Source organism: Lampetra fluviatilis, chromosome 8 (genome assembly GCF_964198595.1).
Source record: "Lampetra fluviatilis chromosome 8, kcLamFluv1.1, whole genome shotgun sequence".
In the NCBI taxonomy this organism is placed as follows: domain Eukaryota; kingdom Metazoa; phylum Chordata; class Hyperoartia; order Petromyzontiformes; family Petromyzontidae; genus Lampetra; species Lampetra fluviatilis.
Window position 1 is genome coordinate 15,409,249 of NC_136282.1, and position 27,799 is coordinate 15,437,047.

The following is a 27,799-nucleotide window of genomic DNA, read 5'->3' on the forward strand; positions in this document are numbered from 1 at the left end:
TGATACGCTGCCCGCTGTGGCCTGCGTCAGGGCCTCCTGGAATGCGCCACAGGCAACGCCTTGCCTCACGTATTCCTGACCAAACCCTGGCTCGTCCTCGTGGTATAGCAGCGTTTCACTCGAGTTTCAAGTGGACTGTTTAAAGCAGGAGACAACTCAGGAGACCAATCTGAGTCTCATTTGCAAGAGTGACCTGGGGCATTCGTCTGGCAGGACGGGGTAATGATTGCCGCTGCTGCTGCTGTGTGTGCGTGATATCCAAAAATCGAGTAGATTGCCTATTGTTGCGAATGACGCCACTGGATCTCTAACGTGTAGCGTGAGTGAAATAGGTGGCTGCATATTTCCATCAGCCAATCCACCCGCGGTACTAACCGGGGAGGCCGCTAGATTTGAACCACATATCTCTCCTGATGACGGTTCTGCCCGTGAGAGCATCGGTGTAGAGACGTCCCCTGCTTGACCCCTGTGAGACCCCCTGTAAGACCCCCTGTGGGACTCCCTATGGGACCCCATGTGCGACCACTGCAGGGTTTGTTTTGGCAGAGTCCGAGAGGTGGCCCCTGGCGACATCGCTGCCGTGGGGAGACGTGGACACGTGGAACAGCACGACCTCTGACCTTCAGCTTCTTGACCTCCTACACCAAACTCAACCCCAGCTCTGGGGGTCACCCAACAGCTTGGGAGATGAAGATGTTTTTGAGTGGGGTCCAACCATGACGATGTCACCATCACTTTCATCATCATCATCATCATCGCTTGTAGCAGCAGCAGAAGATGCAGCAGTAATATCAGAAGCAGCAGGAACATTGACATTATCATTATCAGCAACATTATCATCAGCAGCAGTTGTGACAGCACCATCAGCAGAAGTGTTAACATCGTCATTACCATCATCGTCATCATGGACTCTGCTTCCATCATCGTCACCATCGCGGCTCGAAGGGGGTGCGACACGCGTGGTGACTGAATCACAGGATCTCCCGTCATCTTCTCTTGTCTTCTCACCTTCTCATCACTCCTCACCACCTCCTCCAGAAGAGACCACGGCTGGCTCAGCTGCGTCCAGAGACATCGCGCCGTCCTTAACTCCCCTCGTCGCCTTCACCGCGTCCCGCTCGGCGGCTCTCTCCTCCCACCCCGAGCTCCCCACCTCCTCGCCGCCGCCACGTGGGTCCCCGCCCCTCGCGCTTCTCGTTTCTGATGTCCAGGAGTCGGAATCTTTTGCGGAAGAGACTCCGTCTCCGCGCCGCACGTCCTCGGATCTCTTCCCTTTGGCGGCATCAGAAGGAGGAGGAGCTCTCTCCGGGTCCTCCGAGCTCCGCTCTTCGCTTGCGATCTCAGCAGATCTCGCAGCTCCGCAGCGGAACTCGGAGCCCGCCGTCTCTTCTCTGGCGGAGTCGAGCGCTGCGCTGTTGGGAACGGACCTCGCGGAGAGAGTGGCGACGGGACGCGGCCCGATCCCCGCGAGCTCCTTCGCCGCCCCCACTCAACCGTCACCTGCGTCCACTATCGGGCGAACACCGCGCGAGGGCATCCCTGCATCGTCTTTAGCATCATTGTCGTCGTCATCATTGCCTCAGCCGAGCAGAGACATCCTCCCCGCGACCGCCGATATCTCGACATCGCAAGGTCCCCTGCGTTCATCCCGGCCGCCTCTCCTCTCCTCGATGCCTGGGGACTCCGAACTCTTCTCCTCCACCGCCTCCTCGTCCTCACCATCATCCCCGCCCGAGCTGTCTCCCTCGGTGGAGATTGCAGCCCAAGTCTCTGGGACTCCTCTCTCGGTGACGCGGACCCCGGCGCTTCCTGCAAGCGCAGGGGCGGCGGTGAGCGGCTCCGTGGGGAGCGACGCTGACCTCCTGGTGTCACGGCGATCCCCGTCGCTCACGACCGGCATGGAAGCCACCACCTTCGTCTCGTCCTCCACTCCTTCCATGTCGTTCGCGAGCGCCGTCGGTTTCTCCGGCCGAGGCCCCCGGGGTACGGTGAGCACGCAACCCATGAGCTCGGCCGCGCGGATTGAGGCGCCGCCGCTCTCATCTCAAGCGCCGGCACCCGTGGCGGAGGAGAGCGCCGCTCTGAGCCCAGTGCCAAAGTCGACGCGGGTGACGACAACGTCGTCGATGGTGATGATGACGACGACCACGATGATGATGATGTTGACAGGGGTGGCTTCGTCGTCGGTCGGGGCGACCCCTTCTCCCGTCCTCTCAGAGCCGAGCGATTCTTCTCAGCTGCCAGATGTTTTCGGAGAGATTGATGGCAGCGGCCTCGCGTCATCGCTTACCTCCTCCTCATCTTTCTCCTCCTCGTTCTTCTTTTCATCATCTTTGCCATCACCATCGTCGCTGTCGCCGTCACCATCACCGTCGATCCTTCTTCAGCAGGACCTGCCGTTTGCCTCGCCGCCGCCGCTCACCTCGCCCGTCGCGTCCACGTCGATCATCGTCAACCGAGGACCACCTCTATCGTCCATCTCCACCTCCTCCTCCACATCTTCGTTCTTCTCATCATTGTCATCAACATCTTCGTCGTTGCTGCCATCGTCTGGCCTCGTCGCCTCCAGCTCCACTGTGCCTTTTCCTACATCCCGGGCCTCCGTGACCACAGCTCTACCGGCCACAGAGACCTCCTTCCTCCCAGCCAGGGGCACCGCGGCCTCCGCTACGATTGGACCCACGGCCTCGTCGCCGCCACCACCACTGCCGTCAACAATGACGCCGACCTTGACATTCGCCCCCGCGATGACCACCGCAGAGTTCGTGACCTCAGGGCCATTTGGGTCCACGGTGCCCACAACCACCCTGATACCCACCCCGACCTCAATGATGTCATCGGTGCCCACGACCAACCTGATACCCACCCCCACACCAATGATGTCATCGGTGCCCGCGACCACCCCGACACCCACCCCGACCTCAATGATGTCATCGGTGCCTGCGACCACCCTGATACCCACCCCGACCTCAATGATGTCATCGGTGCCCGCGACCAACCTGATACCCACCCCCACACCAATGATGTCATCGGTGCCCGGGACCACTCTGATACCCACCCCGACACCAATGATGTCATCGGTGGCCGGGACCACTCTGATACCCACCCCGACACTAATGATGTCATCGGTGCCCGCGACCACCCCGACACCCACCTCGACCTCAATGATGTCATCGGTGCCCGGAACCACCCTGATACCCACCCCGACACTAATGATGTCATCGGTGTCCGCGACCACCCTGACACCCACCTCGACCTCAATGATGTCATCGGTGTCCGCGACCACCCTGATAACCACCCCCACACCAATGATGTCATCGGTGTCCGCGACCACCCTGATGCCCACCCCGACACCAATGATGTCATCGGTGCCCGTGACCACCCTGATACCCACCCCGACGCCAACGGCACCAGCGGTGCCCGCGTCCACTCTGACCCCAACGGTGCCCACCCTGACCCCAACGGTGCCCACGGACCCTCCAGGAACCCTGAACTGCAACGTGACGGAAGCGCTGTGGGTGACCACGGGTGAGCCACCTCCACAAACACCGCCACCACCCCCTCCCCCCCCTTGGAGCCAACATCATCATCAAATTCAGCATCCTCATCAGCCATGATCAATCCACTGCTGGATGGAGGCCTCGTCGTGCCTTCTGCGTGATACTGAGGCCTATCTCTGTGGGTGGCCCTGAGCCAGCGGTGGAAATTCCACAGTGCTTTGGCAGGGCCCAGTGTAATTCTCACAACAAGTTAGGGATGTGTTTGAAAGAGCGACCATCTTAAATGGCATTGTTTAATTGTGTATACAGTAGAACCCCTCTTAACGACGGTAATTGGTTCCACGAAACCGGTCGTTAAGTGATTTGGTCGTTAAGCGAGTATAGGAAATACACGTTAAAGGCTTAATTCGTTCCGATAGCATTGAATGTAAACAATGTCCCAACGCTCATGCATGGAGGTCGCTGATTGGCCGAAGCCTGGTCAGACCACTTTGGAGTTCGCCGATTTGCCAAAATTGGCGGTTGCATGCTCGTCATAAGCCCGTTGTCGGTAAGCGACCACATTGGGCTCTATGGAGGCCCGTCGTTAAGCGATTAGTCGTTAACGGGTTAATGGTCGTTCTGCTGTAATTGTGGCCCATTGACTAAACAACCCCCCCAACTCACCTCCCACTCCCCCGCCCCCCATCCTGCCCTTCCCCTCACCCACTCCCCTCACCGAGCAGGGGTCACGGTGTCTGCCGGTACGGACCCCTTGAGCCGCGGGTTTCGGGATGGGGTGGCGGACGGGCTGGCGAGGGCTGTGCGGGGGGCTCTGGGTGAGGGGGGTGCGGTGGTGCAGGTGAGTTTGGGGGGTGTCGGATTTCCACGTGACTTTTTTATTCTGCACATACGCACGCAATTATTTTTTCTGCCACTTTTTTTTACGATTTAAGAGAACGGGTAAAACTGTACGTCCCTCCGACAAATGCATTCTGCTTGCGAACGGCGTAACCATGTAAATGTTCTTTGTGCGGATGTTTGCATTGGGAGGCTTTTCTCCCTCAATTATTTTATGATTCGTTTTTTTATATAAATAATAACGTTCATGCAAATTGCATCTCACAACCGCTGAGTCAGAACCACAGACCAAGCTGGAAGGCTGCCAGGTGGAGATCCGGCGCTACCAACACTTACTCATATTAAGATGTTTTCAGCCAATTCTGCATATACGTACGTTAAATGTATTTCGCGCCGTCCGTATCCAACCGTGTTAATCGGAGGGATCACCCCCTCCCCAACCCCCCCTGCCCCCCTCCCCCGCCCGTCGCTCAGGTGGAAGCCATCCTCAAGGCCTCCTCCCGCGGTGCCGACGTGTGGGACGTGTCCTACGTCACCGTCGTGGGGAGCCAGGCGCTCACGGCCTGGGCCGTGTCGGGCTCGCTGGCTCGCTACGGCTCCATGCGCGTCGCCTGGGAGCTCAAGAGCCACGGGGTCACGGGGGTGACGGACCCCCCCGGCTACCCGCACCTGTCCTACCCGACTCTCTTTCAGGTCACGACAGGTGAGCGACGGGGAAGGGTCGCCGCCGCCACCTCCAAGGTGCGATGCGTCGCGGCGGACGCGTCGTGGGCCCAAGAGGGATATCTCGCGATGCCAGTAGAGGACGGCACAACGCCACATCGTCGTCTGGGGTGATGGAGCTCTGTCCCTCCCGTTGTGACGCTACTGGGAGATCCAGGACGTAAAACAACTTTTGCGACCGGAGAATCCGAAGATGAACGGCCCAGGCCAGGGCTGAGATCATCGCCAGTAGACAAGAAGTGGCGCGTCACTGGTGCTAGCCGCGGTCGTAGTGAGACGGATACTGGATGTGGTGTGCCGGGCGCGTAAATATATTTGTGGTTGCCAAACATGGACCGGTAAAGGGTAAAGGCGTAGCCCTGCAATTGCCTGCTCCCGCCACTGCTGGCAAGAGGGAGCTCTTCTCTCGGGGGTACTTGTCCTGCTCTTCCGCGCTGAACAGACGTCTGGGAAGAGGTGAAATCACCCACACTTTACCCCACCGCACGCGACCTGCTGATCGTAGACGACCTACGGTGAACCCATTGTACGCCGCTGGGTTTCAGTTGCGCGCCGGGAGGTGGAACCAGTGACCGCTGGTTTGCAGGTCTGGTTGTATGTTTACCGAAGCGTATGCATAGTGTACAGGATCGCCAACTTCCACGTGGTCTTGGCTGTCTGCCAGCGCACCGCGGTCCCTCGAGACGTGACCCACGGTCATCGTCGTCGCGCTTGACGATGTTTGTCCGCTCATCATCAGCATTGGCTAAAATGTAAACAGAGAAAAACAGAAACGAACCTCCCTTGTTGACAATTACTCATATCGCTGATTTAGTTTGCGAATTTAACAATCAATCGGAAGGACGCGAGTTCTCATCCCGGTTGTGCATCATCATGCATAACTCCGTGGGTCGATAAAACAAGCACCACTTTTCGAAGAAAGTCAGTGGATAGACCCTCCCTCCCCCCGCCCCCCCGCCCGCTATACGAATGTAGAATTGCCACCATCACTGGCCCAGTGGCCCTCCCATGTCTGGGCGCTGCGTCGCTCACCGCTGACTGCGTCTCCGGTGTCTCCGCGTGTTTCACCACCCAGCGCTGGCGTTGGTGAAAGACGACATCCGCTTTTGCGGCTTCGTCCAGGCACTGGAGGTCCGTCTGGCGAGGGCCTTCGCCGCCGCTTGGGCCCTGCGCGACCCGGCCCCCTCCCCCTCGACTCCCACTCCCACCCTCGCCCCGGGGATCGTCACGGCACAGGTTTGTGAGACGGCGCTCGCTCCTCCTCGTCGCGGCCGCCATCGCAAAGGGCGCTATCCGAGCCGCCCAAGCGCTTGGTCGGCGCGTTGTCGAGTTCAATCGGCGTCGTTCCGCGGGCCGTGTCACTGGGGTTTCAACTCGGTGTCACCGTAGCGGGTCGGCACGTTCGTGCGTATTGATCGTCGGCTCGAGTTGCGCCGTGAATTTTTATTTTGGACGCGACCTGAATTCCCGGCGGCCGGTTTCGCTTGACGGCGCGGTCTGGATTCCCTCTTCGTCACAATTCGGCCGACGCGAAGTGACGCCACCAATGAAAGGTGTCGTAGGCAGTAGCGATGCTGACTCTTGGCTTTTGGGTTTTGTCAGCAATGCGGATCTTGATCCTTTGACCGTGGGAAAGTCTCGATCGGAAGTATTTCTGCCCAATTTGCATAACTTTGAAAACGACACTTCACATATGAATAACCAACTCAAGCTGCCCTTCAACGCACGCTGTGGGTGACGGAGCGACGCGATTGGCTGATGCGCACGAGCGAGTTGGACCGCGGCACCGCAAAAACCACGAGGCAGGGCGACGGCACGGGGACGGAGCACGGCTCGTGCCGACGATGCACGTGGCACGTTCTGGACAGCAGGCTTCACCGTGCGCCGCAGACGTAGCCCACGTGGGGGCTGTCGGTACGGCAGGCCAAGGCGCCGCTGTACGAATCGAGCGATGCACGGCGAACACCGTCGCCCGCCTCCCTCCATCCCTCGCCGCAGTGACCTGCGGGTCGCGATTACGTAAGTAATTAATGAGACGGCTTGCCCCCGGCACGCCACGGCGTGAAGCCCGCGTGCTCGCTTGCCGGCAGCGTCCGTCTCGCCGCAGCCGCCCCCGCGCGGAGGCGGCGACGGCGTTCGTCCGGGGCAGGGGGACCTTGCCGGGTCTCAAGGCTTCTCAGTGCGACGGGCCCGCACCCCCCCCCCCCCCCCAAGGACCCGCTCCCCCCCCCCGCTACTCCCCCCGAGGGACTCGTTGTCGCGAGATTCCTCAACGGGCATCTCCCGTGTCGCCGCCGGCCTCTCGTCATCCCTCGCGTCCGACGGGACGAGGGGCACGCGGACCGCAGGACGTGCGCGGGTCAGCGGAGACGGAGCGATGGACTCGGCTCGTGCGTGAGGCTGCGAGGGAAAGCCTACGGAGAGAGCACCACGGCCGCCTTGAGGAGGACGACGACGGTGTCTCGCCTCCCCCCCCCCTGCCCCCGCGGGTGAAGGTGCTGAGCGCGGAGCGCGTGCCCCCCCTCTCGCTGGACGTGACGCTCACGTACGTGGTGGCGGTGGCGGCGCGGGAGGGCGCTCCCCTCAACGGATCGGAGGCGGCGGAGGTGATCCGTCTCCTCCCGGCGGCGCTGCTGGGATTCTACCTGGGATACCCGCCAACCACCCTTGCTGAGCGTACAGCACTCACCCACTCACACACTCACTCACTCACTCACACACTCACTCACACACTCACACACTCACACACTCACTCACTCACACACTCACTTACTCACACACTCACTCACTCACACACTCACTCACTCACACACTCACTCACTTACTCACTCACACACTCACTCACACACTCACACACTCACTCACTCACACACTCACTTACTCACATACTCACTCACACACTCACTCACTCACTCACACACTCACTCACTTACTCACTCACACACTCACTCACACACTCACACACTCACACACTCACTCACTCACTCACACACTCACACACTCACTCACACACACACTCACACACTCACTCACACACTCACTCACACACTCACTCACACTCACACACTCACTCACTCACATACTCACTCACACACACACTCACTCACACACTCACTCACTCACTCACACACTCACACACTCACTCACTCACACACTCACTCACACACTCACACACTCACTCACTCACTCACACACACTCACTCACTCACACACACTCACTCACACACACTCACTCACTCACTCACTCACACTCACTCACTCACTCACACACTCACTCACTCACACACTCACTCACACACTCACTCACTCACTCACACACACTCACTCACTCACACACTCACACACTCACTCACTCACACACTCACTCACTCACACACTCACTCACACACTTACTCACTCACTCACACACACTTTCTCACTCGCTCACACACTCTCACTCACACACTCTCACTCACTCACTCACACACTCACTCACACACTCACTCACTCACATACTCACTCACACACTCACACACTTACTCACACACTCACTCACACACTCACTCACACATTCATTCACTCACACACACTCACACACTCACTCACACACTCACTCACACACTCACTCACTCACTCACACACACTCACTCACACACTCACACACACTCACTCACACACTCACTCACACACTCACTCACACACTCACTCACACACTCACTCACTCACACACTCACTCACACACTCACTCATACACTCACACACTCATACACTTACTCACACACTCACTCACACACTCGCTCACACACTCATTCACTCACACACACTCACACACTCACTCACACACTCACTCACACACTCACTCACTCACACACACTCACTCACACACTCACACACTCACTCACACACACTCACTCACACGCTCACTCACACACTCACTCACACACTCACTCACACACTCACACACTCACTTACTCACACACTCACTCACACACTCACTCACTCACACACTCACTCACTCACCCAATTCTTTTGCTCACCCACTCTCCCATTCATTCCCACGGGGGCACACACAATTGTGCACTGGCAGCTGAATCACAGCCAGGGATATGCGCGACAAAAAATCTGCAACCGCAATTTAAATTCCTTCCCAAACCTCTCCTGCTGTTGCTGCCACGCTTCAGTCAGCATCAAGGCCACGTGTCTCGCCTCGCCAGCTTCCACCACCAACGCCACCATCACCACCACCAACGCCACCATCACCACCACCAACATCACCACCATCACCACCGCCACCACCACCACCGCCACCACCGCCACCACCGCCAAAGCCATCAACACCACTGCCTGGCTAGCGTGTAATCAGCTTAGGCTCCAAGCCGAGCTTTATTTCACAGGAGCCGAGGCAGTGAAGATCGCCCTTAAAGCCCAGGCAGGTGTCTCTTCCCCCCACCCCCTCCCCACCACCTCGAAGTCCCCCCTGCTCCCCATGCCCCTCCATGCTGATTAAGCTTCGACCCCCCTCTACCCCCTCCTCGCCCCCCCCTTTTAAGAGGCTCCCGGGTCAACTCGCCAACGCATTGAGAAGCCGCGGTGGCTGCACGGCGAGCGCTGCACGCGCGCGTTCGTTGCATCACGGACTTACGGACACACGGACGCACGCACCGACACACGCACCGACACAGACACACTTACGCACGCACCGACACAGACACACGGACGCGCGTATGCACGCACGGACGGACGCACGTGCAGACACACTCGTAAGACGTTTCCCGTTCATGTTCGTCACCTCTGTGTTTCCTCCCCCGCCCTGGGTAGCCGTCGAGTACCCCATCCTGGACACGTCTGCCAGGACCCGGCAGCTCTGGGTTCTGACAGGTACGGGGCCCCTCCCCCCTGCTCGCCACTGCTGCCGGATCACTGCCCCCAGCCTGGACCCCCCCCACACCCCCACACCCCCACATGCCCACCCTGGTCTACAGATCCACAATCCCCCAGGATGCGAGACCCATTTGTCCCGAACCAGAATGAAGCTTCCTTAACGAGCAAAACCCCAGTGAGTGACATCACTGCTGAATCCACTCCGTTGCTTTCTAAAGCCACTCCACTGCAGTGATGTCACTGAATGCTCTTTGTGTTTCGGTTCCAAATGGGAAGTTAATTAGTCTCTAAACCCCATGCCAGCCACTAATTAAACATTCACACGCACACTCACTCTCAAAGCCCCAGACAGACAGAGCTCTTGCCGTGTCGCTCCACACTCGAGCTGCCTTCACCCACGAGAAGATTAAAAATTTGAAGTCTCCTTACTGAGAAAACAGACGTCAGCTGGACGCTTGGGCTGCTATAGCCCTCGAGTGAGGCCAGCCTGGCGCGGTCTCACACGCGTGTGCGGTGAGGCCAGCCTGGGGTGAGGTCGGAGCGTACCGGTTGGGATTTAGAAGTTTTTTTGGGTTTCTCGTTCAGGAAAGTTTCAAGCATCTCGTTTCGGACGGCCCCGGGCGCACGACGCAGTCTGCGTTGGTTATTACATTTTTAAAAACACATCAGCAAACGTCCATTTATTTTCCGTGCCGCGACTTCATCGCTCAAATCATAAATTCTTCACGAGCTCTTCCGAGACGCCGTCTAAAGAGCCGGTCCGTAATGCACCTTGCATTATCTGAGTGCCCCGGGGATGATGATGACGATGATGGTGGTGGAAGTGGTGGTGATGGTGGCGATGGTGGTGTTTATATCCTCCGTAATGCGCCCTCTTTCCGCTTTATATAAAGTCGGCGCACAGAGACTATTTTCGGCACGGCGCTTATTGCTCAATAACCCGTCCGTGTGCCGCGCACCGCACGCCCGTAACGAGGTTACTCTGACAATCGATGCCAAGTCGCGCCGCCCATAATGAAGGTTTATTGGCGAGTCAGCAACATGATGTACGATCCGCAATAACAGACGGACGGGAGTAAAGGTGCAGCGCTGCAACAGCTCGCTCACGCCTCCACTCGCGGGAGCTCCGCGGGAGCCCTTCCCGCGGGGATTTGAACGACTCCTCCACGCAGGGCAGACGCCTTGGAGAAGAGGGGCGTGCCAACACTTCACCCCACCACGTGGCGTGACCTGCCCATCTTGGGCTAACGGTCGTGGGGAACCCATTTATGCCGCTGGGTGGACAGAAGCAGCGAGGGCGACTTCAGAAACTTGCACCGTTGGTCCAACTGCCGCGGCGGGAGATTGAACCTTTGACCTCTGCTCTGGACCCTATCACCCAGGCAGCTGCCTCAGCAAGTCTATCTTGTCACTGAATATTTTCCGGGTCGTTGGTAGAGCGTAGTAGGTGACGTGCGCGTAACAGGCGCGGCCGTGGCGAGGGGTATACTGGATGTGGTGTGCCAGGTGCGACAGGTGGCACGTGGTGGGGTAAAGTGTGGAGACTCAAAGATGCCTGGTCAGTAGAAGAGTAGGCCAAACATGCCATCCAGAGGGCCTCTCTGAGCTCCTTTCCACTGGCAGTGACAGGGCGGCACCGCAACCCCCTGCGAACCCAGAAAATATTTCCACACCCGGCACACAACACCCATCATGCCCCTCGCTGTGGCCGCGGCTACTACCAGCGACCCGGGGCCACGACGTGCGAGGGCGCTGCGTCACGGTGCAAGGGTCACGCTGTCTGTCCCCCCCCCCCTCCGTGTCGCCACTAGTGCTGCTGGACGTGACGGACGCGACGCTGCGCGACGCGCGAGGCTTCGCGGCCGACATGGAGCGCCGCCTCGCGTCGCTCTACGCCCGGGCGGAGCGCGACGCGGCGCCGTCGTCACGGAGGACGCGGCGTGCCGCCACCAACGGGCGGTTCACCGTCCAGGCGCGACCCCCGCCGAGCGCACGCCCTCCACCTCCCCCCCCGATCCTGATCCCTGACCCCCCCATAACCCCGACTCCTTGAACCCGCCTGCTGACCAACCCTCGGCTAAATCCCCACTCCTGAGTCCGGGTCCGTATCGAGCGGCAGCAGAAGTGGCTGCCTCCTCCTCCCGCTACACCTTTGGATCATCTAATAATCCTCCCATAGCGCGACTGCGGTCACCAATCGCAAACCACGGACCGCACAGCGCCACCCCTGCCCACTTCCATCAGTCGCTGGCAGCGGCACGTCAGATATTCACCGCGAGACTACTCCTGGAGCCCACCCCTGCTGACTCACTCACCCACCGGCAAACACCGCAAACGCCGCTAGCGCCACTAATACCGCTAGCGCCACTAGCACCACTAGCACCGCCAACACCGCCAACAGCACTAACAGCACTAACACCGCTCGCTTGCGTGCGGCGCTGCGACCGAACCGCCGCCTCCTCTCTGTGTGCTCTGGGAGCAGGTGGTGAACGCCAGCCGGGGCGCGGGCGGCGGCGAGCGCGCCGACGTGGTGCACTACGCGCGGCTCGACGGGCGCGACCTCCCCGCCCTGGACGCCGTGGCGCTGCTGGCGTCCGTGAGCCAGCAGACGGCGGCGCTGGCGCTGGGCCGCCGCGTCCTCTCGCTCGCCACGCGTACGTGACGCACGGCGCTCTAACCACGTGTACGTGACGCGCGGAGCTCTAACCCCGCGGCCGCGTGCGGCTACCGCGAGGTCGGTCGGCGTCGTGCGGGGACGACGCTCGCGGCCGAGCGGCGCGGGGCGGGGACGCGAGTCCGGTCGAGGCTCACGACAGAATGGGGGCAGAAGGAGAGAGAACGCGGCGCGAGAGAAGACGTCCACGGCGCAGACGGAGCGATGCGGTCGGCTCGCTGCGACGGCGCTGGACGGATTGTTGCGTTGCTGGGGAGCGGCGGCGTAGCGGTTAGCTCGCGCGCAGCGCTCCGTGCTCTTGGCCGGTCTTGGCCCTCCTCGAGATCGACTTAGCCTCAAATGAATACCTGGTTTGGTGTTTAAACATCATCATTGGGGATTGCCCACCCTCCCCATCGTGTTCTGTGCCGGCCTTCATCGGTGCTGCAGGCTAGCAGCTCTTGCTCCAACAGCCCGTTAAGGCTGCACGGGGGATGGTCGTTTCTATCTTTAAGTCAGGCAAACGTATTTGGTAGTAAAACAATTCCCCCCCCGTGCGATATGTTGATTTGTGGGTAAACCTCTACGCACCACCGCTGGGAACGCACCACCACAGAGAGGCGTGCGGTTTACCTCACCCGGTGTCCACCCCTCTTCCCATCAGCGGTGATGCAGGTGATGTCCCCGAGCCAAGCGCCCGTGGGGGGCGCGGGAAACCTGTGGATCATTGCGGCCGTGGTGGTGCCCGCGGCGCTGGCGCTGGCGCTCTCCTCGGTGCTCTACTGGAAGCTGTGCCGCTCCAACCGCATGGACTTCAAGGCCGACACCATGAGCCGCATCCACAGGGCAAAGGTCAGCCGAGGGCGGCGCCGCCACCCCCCGCCGCGCTCACAGCGCCGCCGCGTGGGCGGCACGGCCCCCCTTCCCCCCTCCCCCTCCTGTCCCATCTCCACCCTCGGCTCTCTCTGTAGCCCTGGCGCCTGGACCCCTCCGGGACCCGGTGCAGTTGCACCGCCTGCACGCGACTCGATAGCTAGGTCACTGCCCCTCACGTGCCCAGTACCAACCACTCCACGGCAGTAGCCACTGGCGAAGGTTTGGGTGGCACCCCTCCCCCCCCCACCCGGTTTGAAGCCGTCTCGTGTCCCCGTCCCCTCGGCTCCAGCGCCTCCACGTTGTTTTACCCGAGCCAACATCTTCGCCCCCCCACTCATCACAGCGAGCGGGGGACAGGCAGACAGGGTGGGAGGCCTGGCGGCTGATGATGATGCTATTGCTGTTGCTGCTGATGATGATGATACGATGTTCGTGATGATAATGATACTGTTGTTGCTGCTGATGATGATTATCATCATGATTACCATGATGATGGCGCGAATGATGGTGATGATCGTGATGCGTTGCTACTGATGATGCTGCTGCTGTTGCTGACGACTGTCGCGGGTGTGGCTGTGATCACGGTCGCCGTTGCTTCTTCCACTGCTGCACAGAGCAGCGTCTCCCTGGACCAGGGGGAGGGGGAGGCTGACCCCCCAAGGTCAGAGGTCGAGGTAACAACTTGTAGACCCTGATGGATCCTTCTCCTCCTCTCTTGTTAACCCCTTCACTGGAATCCCTTGCCGCCTCGCCGACACGATTAGTCAGGTGCCAATTGGTTATTCTGTGCACACACTGGACCCTGCCATACCACTGTGGAATTTACACCACTGGCTTGGGGCTTACACAGGAGACGAGGGCCGCCCCGTCGCTCGTTTGACCCGGGCGATTGTTTGATTTTAATTATTATAATTCAGTATTATAATTAATTATGATATTAATGGATGAATCTGACCAAATCACCCGATCGCATTGGAAGCTGAGCAGCGTTGAGCCTGAACAGCGCTTGGATGGGCGACCAGTGCGCACAAACAGGTTGCTATTGGCTGATGCCAGACCACGTGGTGGGCAGCAGAGGGCGGCGCGGCAAAACCTGCTGTTGCACTGCACTTCTACGCTCCCACGACTTTGCTGCCCTCCATTACCAAACAACGCGCGGTGACCGCGGCAGCGATGGACAATCAAATTACCCCGGAGGGAGTCGGGAGGCCCTCGTCCAGCAGCGGGCCGACGAAAGCGCCGTACGCACGAGCGCACGAGAGCGCCCGCTCAGTCGATGGCCACGAGACCGGGAGGGCGACGGCGCTTGGCGAGCAGTGGAACGGTTACAGCTGCAGCCTAGACGCGACACCTCGCCGTCGCCAATGTACACATTGCGTACCTTGTGTGTACACCGCGTGTACCTTGTGTGTACACCGCGTGTACCTTGTGTACACATTGTGTACACGTTGTGTACAAGCTACACTCGACGTATAACGTGCAATTAGTTGCGGTGCAATCTGCGTTGATGGACAATTCGCGTGTGTTGGGTAGAATTAGCACAAAATGTAGAATTAGCGTCCAGTTGACAATCAGCGTGCACTGTGCAATCAGTCTGATGGTACACTGTGCAATAAGTCTGATGGTGCACTGTGCAATCAGTCTGGTGGTACACTGTGCAATCAGTCTGATGGTACACTGTGCAATCAGTCTGATGGTGCACTGTGCAATCAGTCTGATGGTACACTGCGCAATCAGTCTGATGGTACACTGTGCAATCAGTCTGATGGTGCACTGTGCAATCAGTCTGATGGTACATTGTGCAATCAGTCTGATGGTACACTGTGCAATCAGTCTGGTGGTACACTGTGAAATCAGTCTGGTGGTGCACTGTGCAATCAGTCTGATGGTGCACTGTGCAATCAGTCTGATGGTGCACTGTGCAATCAGTCTGATGGTACACTGCGCAATCAGTCTGATGGTACACTGTGCAATCAGTCTGATGGTGCACTGTGCAATCAGTCTGATGGTACATTGTGCAATCAGTCTGATGGTACACTGTGCAATCAGTCTGGTGGTACACTGTGAAATCAGTCTGGTGGTGCACTGTGCAATCAGTCTGATGGTGCACTGTGCAATCAGTCTGATGGTGCACTGTGCAATCAGTATGATGGTACATTGTGCAATCAGTCTGGTGGTACACTGTGCAGTCAGTCTGATGGTGTACTGTGCAATCAGTCTGATGGTGCACTGTGCAATCAGTCTGATGGTGCACTGTGCAATCAGTCTGATGGTGCACTGTGCAATCAGTCTGATGGTCCACTGTGCAATCAGTCTGATGGTGCACTGTGCAATCAGTCTGATGGTGCACTGTGCAATCAGTCTGGTGGTACACTGTGCAATCAGTCTGATGGTACACTGTGCAGTCAGTCTGGTGGTACACTGTGCAATCAGTCTGATGGTGCACTGTGCAATCAGTCTGATGGTGCACTGTGCAATCAGTCTGATGGTACACTGTGCAATCAGTCTGGTGGTACACTGTGCAATCAGTCTGATGGTGCACTGTGCAATCAGTCTGATGGTGCACTGTGCAATCAGTCTAGTGGTACACTGTGCAATCAGTCTGATGGTGCACTGTGCAATCAGTCTGATGGTGCACTGTGCAATCAGTCTGATGGTGCACTGTGCAATCAGTGACCGATAAGGGTGCAATTTGCCATGAGTGTGTACAGTCATCTTAAAATAAGTAATTGGTGTACCATGGTTTTTACGTATAATACACAATTAGCATGCAATGTGTAAATTGATGCATTATGTACATTCGCATACAATGTACAATTAGTGATATTTATGTACTTAGCATACAATCGTGAACAATGCACTGTTGGAGTACAGTGTACATATTTATTTTACTAATCATAATAATTTAATATTAATAATTGAGAATACGTGATCCTGGCACGGGACGATGATGGTGCAGGAAGGCGCCGCTGTGCCTCAGACGCAGCCCCGCTGCTGCTGCTGTTGTTGTGGTGGTGGTGGTGGTAGTGGTCGTAGTGGTGGTGGTGGCGGTCGTGGTGGTGGTCGTGGTGGTGGTGGCGGTCGTGATGGTGGTGGCAGCGGTGGTTTCACAGCAGGGGGCAACGATCGCTGCTGCTGCAGTGCGATTCCAATTGAGTAATTTTTCAAATTTGGTAAAACTCGGACCGCAACGCCGGGCACGCAATGCGCCACCACCGTCCGACCATGTCGCCGGATCTTAAACAAATACCACAGCGCAGCGTTAGCCGGGCCGGCCCGCCGGATCGAACCGCAAGCCTCCCCGCGACTTACTCGCAATGATCGGCGCGCGCGACAGAGCGTGCAGGGCTTCGACTATGCCAAGAAGACCATCGGCTCGGACCTGCGCATAGACCAGGAGGTCGCGACCCCCGTGAAGGTCATGGCCGGGGTGTCGCGCTCGCCCTCGGTCGCCAAGGAGACGCCCTCGTCGCGCAGCCACACACCCCAGCAGAACAAGCTGCGCGGCAAGAACGGCCGGTAACCGCGGCAACGGCGGCACCAGCACGGCTCGGCGTGGAGCGCGACAAACACCCGTAAACTCTCCGGCCCGGTGACAAAATGAAGCGAATTCTTTGCAGATACTGCCGCGTTGTTAGCGGTGCCCCCATCAAAAACGGCGTGGCCTTGAAGAGGGTCGAGTTCATAACAGGCGACGTTTCGGGCAACGGTCCTTCTTCACAGCACCACACGGAGAGAGGCCAGTGCGACATCAACCCATTGTAGGCCACATTGCCCACCCCGTCATAGGTGCTCACCAACGGCACTTGCTCCTAACTACAGGGGGGGGAGGGGGCCTTTGTCTTTGTGGCGTTGTTCACGTGGTCTATACAGGAGTGACATCGCGCCAAATCGCCTGCAGTACGGCCTGAAAACACTTGGCACAGCGCAGCGGCACAACCACGAGAACCCACGCCGTGAAAAACACCTCCCCGCTCGGCGCTTTGGGCCTTTGGCACACTGAGCTCGGCAACGGCGGCACAGGGAGTCTCCATCTTTGCCGCGGTGTCTCCTGTGATGCGGTGCGCTAGGACGGAGCCATCCGACACGGAGTCGGAGCTGAGCGCCGGGCGGGGAGACACCGGGGTTTCTCCAGGGTCCCACGAGACGCCGCTGAGGAACGGACGCCTCGGTGAGGGGGGGGTGGGCGGTACCGTCATCATCGCCCGTCCCAGCGTAACGGTGACGTGGGCTGCCCGCTCTGTAAATCCACTGCTGAATGAGGGCCTCCCCACGCTGTGTATGTCCACAGCGGCCACTCGATAGGAACGTGTAATTTCCACCATCGGCCGACGCTGGAGGTTAACACTGCCAAACCTAAAAGAAAAACCTTGTCTTCCGTTGTGCGCAGGCTCGGAGTGGAGCGTGAGGTCGTCCTCTCTGCAGGACGACTCAGGGAGAGCAGGAGGAGGGGTGACGTGGCCGGCCCGTGGCGGCAGCCGGGACACGTCGCGCTCGCGCTCGCGCTCGCGCTCGCATTCGCGTGCTCGCACTCACGCGCAGAGACAGCCCCCTATCCAGCTCATCTCGCTCCGGCCTCTCCCGGATATGCGGGAGCCAGGCCGCCCGCCGCTCTCCCCGCGCTCTCCTCCCCCTCTCTCCCCGCGCTCTCCTCCCCCTCTCTCCCCGCGCTCTCCTCCCCCTCTCTCCCCACGCTCTCCTCTCTCGCATTCCCCGCGCTCTCCCCAGCAGACTCCGCCGATAACCCCGACCGCCCGGGACGCCCAGGAAATGGAGCTGGCGACGCGGGCGGTGAGGGCGGTGAGGGCGGTGAGGGCGGTGAGGGCGCATCAGCGAGTTCACCACGAGCGCGACCCTGACTGTCGCCAATTTGAACCATTTATTTAGTCTCAAGATCCTGAGACTTTTTTTAGTTTTCCCGAGCCTCTAAAGGCCGCTTGTGCATTGTATCCATATCTCATCTTCACCATTCCGATGCCCTGCTGTCGTCTAGCCAAGAGGACCCTCAACGGAATCGAGTAGGCCATGTGTATCCGTGTCAGATCCTGGAGTTTCCACGTTTGACAAATCACTCGCAAATTACTGGGAAACACCACATCGCAACATCGCCCCCGATTGGTAGACTGAGCTCACTTGCAGGACGGTGCTGCATTCACGGTGTGCCGCACACAGTGACGGCTGCCCCTGGGGGTCCCCTCGGCCGGACTGCAGTTGGGCATTTTAGTGGTCGGGGATGAGCTGCGACGTGAGGTGCTGCGAGTCGACACGGTGTAATTCTCGAGCTTACCTGCAAGCGATGAGCAACAAATCTAGCGACTTTCTGGGACGGGGACATGATGCAGATTCATGAGCGATTCCTCATGTGGATGAAGTTTGTGTGTATTAGTTTGTCTATTAAGTGGTGAGTTGTCTCGAGACGTATTTGACGACTTGAGAGGCCAGCAGAGCGGCTGGTGACGCACTTTGTTGCCCGCTCGGCGCCACGAGCCTCCGGCCAGTTCGCCGCTTTCTAAAAATACTCTAAAAGCATCCAGAGGATGGTTATTATGATTATTATTATTATTTATCACTGCTCTTGTTAGCTTCACAAACAATAACCGCCGAACCGTGACACGTGCTTTGTGCTGCCCGCTGCGAGCGGCGGTCGGGATCGCGCCATTTGGCAGAATACGGCGGCCGTGTCTGACAGAAGCACGCGAGCAAACAATACAACGCACACACGCACACAAACACACTTACACACACACACACGCGCGCACACTCACACACACACACTTACACTCATGCACGCACACTCGCGCACACTCATACGCACGCATGCACTCGGCGCTTCTATTTTTTGGTTCTTTTCGCCCTACGAACGTCAGCCTGACTCAACTCTGGAGCAGCAGCAGCAGAAGAGGAAAAAGAAGAGGAAGAGAGAGAAGGCCCAGGGGCAGGCGAGCGCCGGCGACGGCTCGGCCCGGAGGAGGTCGGCGCGGGACGACTCGGCCCGGCGAGCGCAGAGGGAGATCGACCGCGTGCTCGACCCCGCCTCGCTGCTCCCCGACGTCTTCGTGGAGCCCAGAGGGTGCGGTGCCTTACTGGCTCGTCTGCTCGCTCGCTCGCTCGCTCGCTCACCTGCCCGCTCACCTATCTACGCGTTCGCTCGCCTGCCACCTCGCTCGCCCACACTCGCCCGCCCGCCCGCCCGCCCGTTGGCTCTCTTACCCATGAGCTCAATGCCCCCCCCCGCCTCGTCCACCCGCCCGTCCACCCGCCCGCCCGCCCGCTGGCTCTCTTACCCACGAGCTCAATGGCCCCCCCCTCGTCCACTCGCCCGCCCGCCCGCCCGCCCGCCTGCTTGATCGCTCACTGAGTAAGGGGGAGCAAAATAAACGCACGCAGCAAAACAACCGCGGGGTTTGTTTTGTGGATGATTGAGGCAGGCGAGGAAGCGGGTGAGCGAGTGCTGGGGGCGCTCCGGGCGAGTGAGCAGAGAGTGCTTCTCAGTGCCTCATTGCAGGGGCCAAACATCGCAATGCAGGATCCTCACAGAAGAGAGTCTTGAGACTCTGTGATGCTTTCCTGGGTAAACAAATAAAACAGACTCTCCAGTGGGCAGGCTTTGATGAATGTGGCCAGTCTCCAATAGCGCGTCCCTAATAGCGACGCAGCCTCACACACGAGACCCCCTCCCCCCAATACCAGTCCCACTGTGCGTGCGTGTTGCGTGTGTGTGTGCGTGTATGTGTGTGTGTGTGCGTGTGCGTGTGCATGTGTGTGTTTGTGTGCGTGTATGTGCGCATGTGCATGTGTGCGTGTATGTGTGTGTGTGCGTGCGTGTGTGCGTGTGTGCGTGTGTGTGCGCGTGTGTGTGTATGTGCGTGTGTGTGTGTGCGCGTGCGCGTGTGCGTTTAAAACTGGAAGACTCGGAGGAAACCGTAGCACGACAGGTGGAGAGAACATAGAAACTCCACACGCAGTAAGGCGCCCGAATCGGGAATCTAACCCAGGCGCTTGTTGCCAAGAGGTGCGAGCGTTACCAGCGCGCCACCAACACTCTGTCGCCCCAGTCGACGACTCGCGTTCGCGTTTTGGAAAACGTTTGACCGGTGGGCCCCGTAGAGGCTGTAGAGTCAACGGTTCCCTAACCCCCCCTCCCTCAACCCCCCCTCCGCCTCCCCCCCCCGTGCAGCACGAGAGCTCGCGGCTCCCGCAGGAGGAGGCGCGCCGGGGCGGAGTGCAGCGACACCGACCAGGAGCAGCTGCTGCCCTCTGACAACGATGGCCCGAGCCGGCCGCTCACCAACGCCGCCTACGCGGTGAGCGCCACGGAGTGGCCCCGTCACGGAGGGGGCCCTCATCCAGCAGTGGACTGACCAAGGGCCGTGCCGGACGGGGGTCGTCGGGCTCTTTGTATTGCGACTCCCACAACTAGGGCCTCGTTACCCAGAGAGCACTCTGTTACTCCGCTGCTGGATGAAAGACCTCCTCACGCCACGTCGGTTGTGAAGGTCGTCTGACCATACTTCACCGCGCCGGTCGGTGGGATAAGTGCTGTCGGCTAGTACCAACGAGGCTCATGAGGGGGTGGTGCGGCGAGCACCGCGCCTGGCCGCCTTTGTTTTCCCTGGGTGCTGGCTCTGTCACGTCGCACCGGGTACTCACTCACCGCGATTCGATCCCCCATCGTGCCACCACCCCCCCCCTACAACGCCTTGAGCCTGATGAACACGACCAGCCGAGGTGGCAACATTGCCACAGAGGTCACCCACGGGCAGGGCAGTACCAGCAGCTCCGTATCACGATCTGGCGACAAATGATAGCTGATCGTCATCATCATGTGGAAATATGTAATAGTCAAATGCTCTACATGCATGTTGATTCCGAATTTGGAGTGGAAAACCCGGTGGACCCGGAGAAAAATCCATGCGACCACGGGGAGAAAGACATCGTGAACTCCAAATATACAGCAGCAGGCGTCAGAGTCGGGATTGAACCCACAAACTCCTGCATACCAGGCGAGCTAGTTAACATCTCGCCATTGCAGCGTTAAGTATTGCACCCGCACTGTTTGACTTGATCGCAATTTAGAAAAAATGTGTGGAGCTGAGCCTTCAGTAGTGGAGGGGTGGTCCCCCTCCCCCTCGTGTGCGTGTGTGTGAGATCGTGCGCTTTGGTAGAATCCATAATGGTCATCTCACCAAGGCTTACCAGCCTTGAAGGCTGTGGCACATGACAGGTAATAAATCAAGCCGCCAGTGTCGGCTGTGATGCTGACTTGAATATCAAACTCTGAGCGCGTCCGCCGGAGCGCGGTGCTCACGCGGCACAAGCGAGGCACCTGGTACCTGCTGATGCCACCGGTGTAACTGGTGTTGTGGTTAGTACCCTGGACTTGTAATCCAGAGGTCGCGTGTGTTCAGTTTGGGGTGGGAAGTGCAGTGGTTAGCGCACCGTGCTACGACTCAGTCTTAAACCAGTACCTGGAGCCGTGTGTAATACTGTGTGTAATCGGAGAGAAAATTAAGGATGGGGGTGGTGTTGGCTGATGCTGCTGATGTTGGCCACCCACCCCTTCATGTGCCGTGCCGGCCTTCTATGTTGCTACTCGCTAATGGCACTTGCCCTAGCAATCTGTTGAAGGCTATACGGTGGGTCTTTGTCTTTGCCAGTCCGAGGCAGACACAGCGTCGTCCGAGAATGCCGTGACGGCCCCCGCGACCGCCGGCTCGCCCTCCGACCCCTCGAGCAGCGAGGCCGTAAGTCCCCGGGCCGCGGGGACGCCCGGCTCCCAGGGGCCGCCGTCGCAGGACCCGTCCCCGCTGGGGACCCCGGTCCCGCCGGCGACCCCGGCGCAGTCTCCGGTCGCCCCCCAGCAGCCGTCGATCGAGGAGGCGCGCAGGCGCATGCACTCTCTCCTGGACGACGCGTTCGCGCTCGTGTCGGCCGCGACCACGGGCGGGGGGCTTCGGCGGCCCCCCACGACCATGCCTGCCCCCTCCCTACTGCTCCCCCGGCTTCCGCCCCCGCCGCAGACTCCGCCGCCCGCCTCCCCACGAGGAGGTCACTTTGATCATCAGCAGCAGCATCAGCAGCATCAGCAGCATCAGCAGCATCAGCACAATCAGCACAATCAGAGTCGTCACGGTCAGCAGTCGGTGGATAACTACCAACAGCATCATCGTCACGGAGCCGGCACGGCGCTGCCGGCCTTCGCAGCTCATGACGGCAGTCCCGGGACTTTGTGGGTCGTGCAAGATGGGGCAGCACTTCCTGCCAGCAACGGGGGCAGCGGAAGCGCGATGTGGGCCTCTCATCCGAAGCCATCTGGGAGGTGCGACGTTGTCTCGCATGTGTGCTCGCGACGCGCGACCGTCAAAATTTCCTGCGGCGGATATTGTACAAACTTTTTTTAATCCTATCCCTGTGCCCGCATCATGGCGAGTTAGCGAGCCGCGCTCCCGCGTGCGTCACTCCAGGAGGGCGCACGCACGGCAGGCTTATCTCTCCCAACAGTGCGGCAAATTTTATATTCTCTTTCCCTGTGCCCTTCCGACAGTCACGGTCGCTGCCTGTGAAGTGCTGATAGGATACACAGCGGTGTGGGTCGGAGGTGGTGGTGGGGGAGGGTTTGCTCATTATAGGAATAATAGTTTGGGCAGGGTGGAAGGGCAATGGAGAGGAGAGGGAGAGGGGGGGGGTAAGAGAGAGAGGAAGAGGTGAGAGAGAGGGAGAGGGGAGAGGGGGTAAGAGAGAGGAAGAGGTGAGAGAGAGGTGAGAGAGAGGTGAGAGTCGAGGACACTTGTTCCGTCAGCCATGGAGAGCGACCGTGGCTGCAGTGGCCAGTGTTTTCGTTGACGTGGTGATGGCGTCGTACCGTTCGTTTCCATGGGATGCCGTCCGCCTGCTCGCGTCGCTGCCCAAACTGATTCCCCCACGGTCTGTGTCACACGGACACCTGAGCTGTGGCGCAGTGAGGGAAAGGTTCGAGGCGCAGCCCGACAATGGCTCGCTAGCGTTGCTGCTGACGGAAGGGCCTTCACTAGCGAGAGCTCTGGAGAGCTCTGGAGAGCTACTTTGGCCTACTTTTCTACGCTCATCAGATATCATCGGAAAGCTGTGGTAGTAGCCACCACTTTATCCCACTGCTCACAAGCTGTAGACCGACTACGGTGCACCCATTTATACTGCGGGGTGGACCAAGGCCGAGGGATTTAAGAAACTTGTATCGTTGTTTCAACTGCCGCGCCGGGAGATGGAACCGGCGACGTCTGGATTGCGATTCCGGCACGATAACCACTACCCCCACGGCAGCGCCCCCCCGGTGCCGCTGGATAGCTCTCCGCGTTCCCCCCACGTGGAGATGAGACGGAGACGAACTCTCCACGTGGAGATGTACGATATCTCATCGTAGATGTAGGATAGCCGAGATGTAGGATATCTCATCCCCACGTGGAGATGAGACGGAGACGAACTCTCCACGTAGAGATGTACGATATCTCATCCTAGATGTAGGATAGCCGAGATGTAGGATATCTCATCCCCACGTGGAGATGAGACGGAGACGAACTCTCCACGTGGAGATGTACGATATCTCATCGTAGATGTAGGATAGCCGAGATGTAGGATATCCTAGATTTAGGATATCTCATCCCCACGTGGAGATGAGATGGAGACGAACTGAGGCCTCCTCGCCGTTCTGCGCGAATCCCCACGCCAGCTGGGATGGAAAACGTGAGGAGGTCGGCACTAAAGTCAAATAATTAATCCGCTTGCCAACTCGGACCGCCGCTCCCTTTCACCCTGGCGATCGCACAACACTCCGTCGCGGGGCTGCTATTTTACACGATGTTCCGACCTCTGCAACGTTAATTCCATTGCGGCATTCTAAGGGGCGTTAATTGCGGGCCGCGACTCCGTTGCTGCGGGCAACAGTGGCCACGTTGGCGGGCCCGTGTGCTCATCCCACCAGCGTGGGGCGCCGCCGCGGTGGTGGTGGTGGCGAGGTGGTGACTACGCCGCCTCGGATCGTCAAGTCAAGCAGTGCGGGTGCAATACTTAACGCTGCGGTGGCGAGATGTCAACTACCTCGCCTGGTATGCAGGAGTTCGTGGGTTCAATCCCGACCCTGACGCATCTATATTTGGAGTCTGCGTGTCTCTCTCCCCTTGAACGCGTAGATTTTTCTCAGAATCCTCCGGTTTTTACCTCCACATTTAAAATAAATATAACGCGTTTCAGGTATTTGGCTGCTATAAATTGTAACCGGTATTGACCAAGATACCCCAATGCTGAAAAATTACACTGCAAATTACTCAACTGGGATTACACACACACAGCAGCAAACATTTCCCCCCTTACTCCGAAAACTTGGCAGGACCCTCCTGGGAAAAGAGTCTTGAGGCTCAGTGAGGCTTTCCTGGCTAAACAAACATAGTAATAATAATATGAAAACAATGCCATGAGACCTCCTTTGCCAGTATTAAACTATGATAATAGGGTTTTCCCCTTTCTGGCAATAAAACAGGTGTTAAGATGTTAAAACATTTTAACGCCTTTTGGCGTCCTCTGGTTTAACACTGTTCGAGACTAGGCTCTAAAGAAAGCTGTCTCTGGTGTGGACCAATCAGTTTCAAAGACAGTGCACATACTGTCAGAGCATGTTTTTTTGTTTGCATGTTCACCACAGGTATATATGGTAAATGCAGACATGATTCCTTGCAAAGGTTTCAGTTTGGTGTTTTAACATCTTAACACCTGTTTTATTTCCAGAAAGTGGAAAAACCTATTATCATAATTTGAAAACAATGTGTTGCGTGCTCCATAGCCACTAATGTGTTGGATCATGAGTGCTGCTGCTGCTGCTGCCCTTGCGATCAGCCCCAAACTCGGCACGAGTCATAGTTGCGTCGAAGACGTGTTGAGCCGTGACGGCAACGCTGAAGCTTCCTTAGCGACCGCAGAGACGCCCTGGCGCCGGGCTGTTGAGCCACGGGTAAACAGGCCGTAAAGTTTCCACCTCGCGAGGTACAAAGCAACCAGGGGCTGTCATGGGATAAAGAAGAATATCTCACAGTAGCAGAATACCTGAGAACTGCATGCAAATGGATTGTCGTGAGTGGGGCGTTATCGCTGTTATTATTACACAATTGTCTTGGGAAGACTTAAAGATGTTCCAGGATGGCAACCTCAACGAGAGGATAACCCTGAGTAAACCAGGACAAGTGGCGGCTGTATGAAAGGGCTGGTAGTTCTATGCATCTCCTCTGTAGACCTTTATCAGTCCTGACAGAGATGTTTTGTGTTGCGCTACAGGACCCATCAAGACTACAGTTCACATGACCTTCAGCAACACTACAGGCACCCACACCAGCATCAACACCATCAACATCATCATCAGCAGCAGCAGCACCAGCAGCAGCACATTCTGCCCGGGCTGCAGGCTTCACTGCCGGCCTACTCATCGCAGCCTCCTCTCTCGGCTGCTCAGGCGGGGCCTCACCACCAGGCTGGCGCTGTAGGCTACTTCCAGGCCTCGGCCTACCCCCGGGAGTTCACGCGGAGTGCCCGGAGAGTGATGGCGCTCGACCCCGGGCTTGCTGCCACCACCACGCGCCACCACACCTCGCGTGAGTGATGCTACACACACGCGCCAGGCGATGCATGGACGCCAAAAGCTTTGCTTGTGGCCTCCGTCCATCCATCCATGCCTTACATCTCAGGTGACATCACCATACTGCGTGTATAATGTAGCGGTGTACCGTCAATCGCATCAGAACATCAACAGGACGATGCATGCGCCTCCTCTATAAATGGTGAATTCAAGACGAGTTGCAGGAGTGCGACTGGCCATGCAATCCAAACTATGGACCATAGAGAGAACCACTATTGTCCTCAATGGAAGAGGAAATGCAAAACGACACAAACTCGCTCGCCTGAAGCCTTCTCATCATGGCCAGGAGACTTCCACATTGGCATTTAGCTCCTGAACATATTGCCATCTTGCGCAAGAATAGAATCTACAGAGCCTTGAGGCATTGGCCCGAAAATAGCCATCGGTAGTCACTGAGAGTGGCAACTGCTGCCAATTATCTTTCTTGTAAAATATTATTTCTAGACCACAATGTGCGACAGCAAGGCCATCTCGGTGGCTTTGATTTAAAAAAGAAGTAACTAGTTCTAGAAGGGTGCCACTTTGTGCTTGATGAAATATTGTTTTTAAATAGCGAATGTGACAGAAGCCATCTGCGGAATACGACGACGAGGAGAGGGAGGAGGATGTGTGTCTATAAACGAGATGGTGTCTTCGATGAGATTTTTGCCCATGGTGGACACCGGGTGGCATTTGCCACTCCAAGTGGTATCCGACCAACCCTCTTGGCTGATGAGCTATGCGTCTTGGGCCACCAACTCCGAGTAGAGAAATATGGTGCTCTATATCTCCCTCTCATGCTCTCTCTCTTAGCTCTTCCTTGCTCTCCTGCGCTCTGTTTATTCGTCTCTCTCTTACTGTCTCTCACTCAAACTCTCTCGTTCTCCCACTGCCTCTCTCACGCGCTTGCCCTCTCTCGCTCTATTGATTGCCTTTAAAGCGCCATCTTTCTTGCCCCCCCCCACTCACTATGGTTCTCTCGCCCGCTCTCACTCTCTCTCAATCAGAGCCGTGAGCCGTGACTCAGCCGTTCCCAGGGGGAGGGAAGCGGCGAAGGTCGATGGCTCCGCATGTCACCGCGTTGCCGTGCCGACGACGATTGGCCTGGTAGCAGCAGCGATGATGGTCATGGGGGCGATAACGATGATGATGATAACAATGACAATGGACAATACTCTCAGGGCTTAGTTTCTCACAGAATATTTTTCAGGTCACTGGTAGACTGGAATCGGTGGAACAATTCTCGTAGTAGCCCCGGCACATTAGAATCAGAATCCGAATTGAGATTGGAGGAGGAATTTGATGAGCTATGAAGCTCTTTTTCACAGATGTCCAGTAGTTGCGGATTAGTCAGCAAGTTACAACAACAACAGCCAAAACAAACAACGATAGTGCAAAGTAGAGAAAAAGTAAGAAAGTCACTAAAATAAATCAATAAAGTCTCTTCATTCCTGCCAACATAGCGAGAGGTTTCGTGGACGTTGTTGGCCCAGCCGCCAGGTGCGTGAATATCATTTGGGTAGCCGGCCTGCTCTGACCCGGCTGAAATCGATCCCTGATGACGACGACTCTCCCCTCCCTACTGCTCTGCCCTCTGCTTCCAGCGTAGACGGGTGACTGAGTCGATGGGCGTGCTGCGCGATTTACTGATGCTGCAGATTGCTGGGTGAACTGACGAGGGGGGGGGGGGCAGTTTTGTGGTTTAAAAAA

General features: G+C 57.8%; 1 protein-coding gene across 6 annotated transcripts in view; it reads left to right on the forward strand.

Annotated features, from left to right (window-relative positions):
• Positions 1-27,799, forward strand: part of LOC144933945 (uncharacterized) — a 55,625-nt gene that overhangs the window by 17,886 nt on the left and 9,940 nt on the right. The window contains exons 3-18 of one of the 6 annotated variants that reach the window (XM_078859282.1): positions 532-3,528; positions 4,226-4,341; positions 4,815-5,043; positions 6,139-6,299; positions 7,559-7,739; positions 9,861-9,920; positions 11,735-11,895; positions 12,406-12,577; positions 13,241-13,428; positions 16,790-16,971; positions 17,523-17,623; positions 17,843-18,270; positions 19,320-19,522; positions 20,630-20,756; positions 22,110-22,771; positions 25,753-26,066. In XM_078859282.1, the coding sequence (XP_078715408.1) occupies positions 532-3,528; positions 4,226-4,341; positions 4,815-5,043; positions 6,139-6,299; positions 7,559-7,739; positions 9,861-9,920; positions 11,735-11,895; positions 12,406-12,577; positions 13,241-13,428; positions 16,790-16,971; positions 17,523-17,623; positions 17,843-18,270; positions 19,320-19,522; positions 20,630-20,756; positions 22,110-22,771; positions 25,753-26,066 (6,282 nt within the window). The remainder of the gene's footprint in view (positions 1-531; positions 3,529-4,225; positions 4,342-4,814; positions 5,044-6,138; positions 6,300-7,558; positions 7,740-9,860; positions 9,921-11,734; positions 11,896-12,405; positions 12,578-13,240; positions 13,429-16,789; positions 16,972-17,522; positions 17,624-17,842; positions 18,271-19,319; positions 19,523-20,629; positions 20,757-22,109; positions 22,772-25,752; positions 26,067-27,799) is intronic. The other 5 variants (XM_078859283.1, XM_078859285.1, XM_078859286.1 and 2 more) reach the window with 5 other exon arrangements.